This window comes from Callorhinus ursinus, unplaced genomic scaffold (genome assembly GCF_003265705.2).
Source record: "Callorhinus ursinus isolate GAN/ISIS: 27379988/994484 unplaced genomic scaffold, GSC_fseal_2.0 scaffold116, whole genome shotgun sequence".
Taxonomy (NCBI): Eukaryota; Metazoa; Chordata; class Mammalia; order Carnivora; family Otariidae; genus Callorhinus; species Callorhinus ursinus.
Genome location: NW_027397178.1, coordinates 923,064 through 927,786, shown reverse-complemented (window position 1 = coordinate 927,786; position 4,723 = coordinate 923,064). Strand labels below are relative to the sequence as shown.

Below are 4,723 nucleotides of genomic sequence, written 5' to 3'. Positions count from 1 at the left end.
CAAATTATAACAGTGCCCATCCCAGCATTGTTCAGGTAGGTGTTTCCCTGCCAGGCTCCCAAAGTCTGATAATCTTCCACATGTCAATCAGGTAACCGAAACTTTAAATTCTGACATAGATTCACCAAAACCACTTACTAATAATTTGCTTTCTATTTCAATCATAATGCTATGACTATTTTATTTGACAATTATATTTTTTTCTTAAAGATTTTATTTTTTATTTAGGGAGAGAGAGAGTGCGCGCACACATATGAGTGGGGGGTGGACAGAAGGAGAGGGAGAAAGAATCTCAAGCACACTCCACACTGAGCATGGACCCCAACCCAGGGCTCCAACTCATGACCCTGAGATCATAACCTGAGCCAAAATCAAGTGTCAGACACCTAACTAAGACTGCCAGGCACCCTGACAGTTATATTTTCAGTGTAATTTGGCAAATTTATCCAAGTTTCTTATAATTTTTAACAAATTGTAATTTCTGGGTCTGTAAGTCTGTAGGCCAAAAACTGAACTGGGGTGATTCATTAAGTTAATGTCAATTATGAGGTGTTCTGGTGGCTGGCCAGCTAAATTTCCTATCTCTAGCTGTGCCATTCTATAACTCTTATACAGAATAAGTCCTTTGTCATTCAAAACTTTTGTGAATCTTTGCTTCCTTAATATTCAGTCATTTCCATGAGGTTGGAAATGTTCCTTAATCTTCTTTATGTGTCCATAATATCTGGCGTAAGTTAATTTAAAAAATTGCATGGGGTTGCTTTAAGTTAAACAAAACTGAACATTAACACACTGAGATTATTAACTCAGTATATATTTTATATCTATTATATCCTACTTGCCTTTATTACCTAATTGCTAACAAAATAGCTATCTTGATTGATTTGAAAGCTTTTTTTGAACATGAGATTATGACTTTTGCCTCTTTTGTAATACCTGTAACCACTCCATTTTAATATTCTTACAGCCTGATTTTGATCAGTGTCAGTTTATTTAGGTAGCATCTAATGAGATAAACCTCAAACATGGAAAACTAAATATGAAAACTATAGAGTACAAGGACTCATATAAAAATCTGAGACCTAGATATGGACAATCTAGTTTTCCACTGGCTTCCTATTCCATCACTCCCAAATACCATGTTTGTATGAAACCACAGTAGAATTTACCTGGAAATCAATGCTCTGGGTGCTTGTATTCTCCTTATGGCACTTACTGTATGTGCTTGCATGTTAAACTTTTGGCACATTGACACATATGGTAAGAACTAGAACAATAATTGTCTGAGGGACTTATAATCTGTTCTAAGTAGTAAAAACAAAACCACAATCACATCTTCAGTTCAAAAACCACAGATTTGAACTTAAAGCTGGCATAAATGGAGTAAACTCCTCATGGCATGGATTCAGTGATGCAGTGATGATTCTGTGGCTAATAAGGGACTCAATCAATCATGTTCACCTTCTTTCTCCTATTCTTTCCATGATATGGTGGGATCCTTCTCAAGTTTCACTTAAAATTTGAGAAAAATAAATTCCACAGGATGCTTTTTTAAATAATGCCTATATAAGGGAAAAAACTACTTAGGAATTTTAATATTTGTAGTTGATTGTTTCAGGGAAGATGAGATGAGCTGCAGAGTATTAGAAACAGTATCATATGAGATTCTGCACTGCATTTACCAACTTTAGATCACCAGATGCAGGTACTCTAGTAGCAAAAGACTAATTGTGATAGAAACACAACAATAAAATCACACATGTGCTTTACAAAGGACATTAAGTAAGGATTTGTGTTACTACTTCACGGTTGTCTAAAAGACTTGCTTGGAACCCACATGTCGGTTCCTTAGCTTTTTCATGGCTTCCTTTACATCTTTATTCCTCAATGTGTAGATCATGGGATTAAGGACAGGAGTGAAGACAGTAAAAAACAAAGAAACAAATTTATCAATTGGGAAGCTTTCAAAGGGCCAAATATAAATGAAGATTAATGGGCCAAAGAACAGAACCACAACAGTAATGTGGGCAGACAGGGTGGCAAGTGCCTTGGACATACCACCAGAGGCTTGGTGATGGACAATAGCAAGGATGATAATGTAAGAAATGAGCAAAAGGAGGAAGCAGATAAGTGAGAGCAGGCCACTGTTGGTGAGTACCAGGATCTCTAAAACATATGTGTCTAAACAGGCGAGCTTGATCACGAGGGGAAGGTCACAAAAGAAATTATCTACCTTATTGGGTCCACAGAAAGGAAGATTGACTATGAATGCCAGGTGGCTGGCTGAGTGCAGGATGCCAATGGTCCAGGAGACCCCCACTAAAACAGTGCACATCCTTTGGCTCATGATGGTCATGTAGTACAGAGGTTTGCATATAGCAATGTATCTATCATAGGCCATGGCAACAAGAAGAACCATCTCACTACTCCCAAAAACATGCAAGAAAAATATTTGTGACATGCATCCCTGGAAGGTGATGGTCTTGCATTCATTGAGGAAGTCTGCAATCATCTTGGGAGTGGCAAATGTAGTCTGACACACATCAATAAAGGAGAGATTGCTAAGAAGAAGATACATTGGGGAATGTAAGTGAGAGTCTATAATTACTGTGAGGATTATAAGGATGTTTCCCAACACTGCAGCTCCATATAACACTGAAAAGATAAAGAAAAGGAAGAGTTGGATGTCCCGAGAACTAGACAGGCCCAACAAAATGAATTCAGTAACCACTGATTTATTTCTCCATCCATTAACTGACTCTGGGCTGTTGAAGTTATCTACAAGAAAGAAAAATAATTAAAATGGATAAGGATAAGCGCTTCACCACTTTGCAAATTGAGTAGATGCTTCAGTTCTAATAATTATAAAAATAATGTGTGAGACAGTAGGACAATAATTATTCACATTGCTGTTAGGAATTGTCATTTTCCCTGTGATTATTTATATAATTATATGAATTTTTCTTTACTTTTGCATTTATGGATTGGCATGAGGGAGAGAGGAAGAAGGAGAGAGGGAAAGACAAGAGATATTTATCTAACACATAAGTCAATATGGAAGGAAGGAAGAGGTTGAGTATTTGCTTTTGTGTTGCAAAGTGTTTTTCTAGAAGCATACAAGATCCCTGTAATACCTTTAAAGACACAAACATTGTACTTACACATTCAGATTATAAATTGCCAAAAATGAGCCTGATGCCTTTTACAGAATTGTGAAGGGAGAGAAAAGTTAGGCCAAATGTAAAGAGATGGAAATCAGCCCAGTTACTTTGGTAAATGACATCCAAGAAAGGAGTGACATGTGGCCATGTATTTGAGATATCTGCAGTTATAAGAGAGAGAGAAATTAATTTGTAGCAAGTCAAATTAGTGTAAGCAACAGATTGCATTCACTTTTCTATATTAAAACAATTAAGTTTTATAGCAATGAACTTTATAATTTAGCAGTGAAAAATTATCTTCCCAGAACCTCAGAAGGATACATTCTTTTAAATAAAAAAATATTCTTTTATGAAAATGGGAAATGGATGTAAATAAGCATCACAGAAGGAGAACTACATTTGAAGTAGCCATTTGAAGAGAAGTTCAATCTCACTGGTAACCAAAGAAATAAAATTTCAATGAAAAAAATTATCCATCAACAGAAGAATTGATAAAGATGATACACACACACACATACACAATGGAATATTACTCAGCCGCAAGTAGGATGAGATCTTGCCATTTGTGACAATATGCATGGACCTAGAGGGAATTATGCTATGTGAAATAAGTCAGACTGAGAAAAACAAAACAAATGAATAAACAAGCAAACAAATAGTCATTTAGTATCACAGCTGCACTATTTACTTTTTTCAATAAGATTTCCATTTTAGAATAGTTGAATTCAGTACTATTTAGTCTGACCAGCTACCTGCTCATCAAAGATGAGACTGAAAGCAATTTTAATTAGCATGTTTACTAATTAAATATATACATGTACTACTTATGTTTGCTGATTATTTTATAACCTCTTCTTTCACTAATGAAGTTACTATCACAATAACAAAAGTATTTTTCCAAAGTCTACTGAATAAGCATAATTGATGTAATTAATTCATTCAACAAATACTATAGATTGCCTGCTCTGTACCATGAACTTTTATAGACTCTGGAGACAAAGCAATGAAAAAAAAGAAAAGAAAAAGTGTTTCAGTCTTCATGTAGCTTATATTCTGAAGGGGGTAGAGGGGCTGGCAGTAGCTATTAAAAATAAATAAATAAAATATGCATTTATATCAGTTAGTGACAAGTGTTATGGAAAAAATTAAGCAGAGCAAAGAGATATGGACTAACCAGGTGGTCAGAAAAAGCCTCACTAGGTGGGGTACTTTTCTCAAAGTTTGTGGGAAATTAAGAGCAAGTCTTGACACAAAGGTCATGATAGCAAGCATGTGTAAGAACTTATTTATATGAAATAAGCCTTCTCTTGGGAAACATCAGTATAATCTTGGCAGGTTTATTAGAAATTAAATGAATGGGACTTTGGCTTTTAACCTTCTTATGGAATTGACGAATGCATAATTGTCTTTTCTGAACAGTATTCTTCTTCATAGGCTTAAATACATCCACAGTTTTCAGGAACTATAAATTCAGTCTTACATAAGGACATGCATTTAAAACTGGCTTTTTTATTTTCTAGAATGAAATATGGATATTATAAAAATTGCTTTCCAAATTTTAT

At 35.1% G+C, this 4,723-nt stretch overlaps 1 protein-coding gene across 1 annotated transcript; it reads right to left on the bottom strand.

The window, feature by feature from the left end:
* Nucleotides 1-1,813: 1,813 nt before the first annotated feature.
* LOC112832882 (olfactory receptor 4K1-like) lies at nucleotides 1,814-3,955 on the bottom strand. Its single transcript, XM_025883729.2, has 2 exons — nucleotides 3,907-3,955; nucleotides 1,814-2,778 (listed from the first exon to the last, which is right to left on the bottom strand). The coding sequence occupies exons 1-2, from the start codon at nucleotides 3,953-3,955 to the stop codon at nucleotides 1,814-1,816; spliced, it is 1,014 nt and encodes a 337-aa protein (XP_025739514.2).
* Nucleotides 3,956-4,723: the final 768 nt, after the last annotated feature.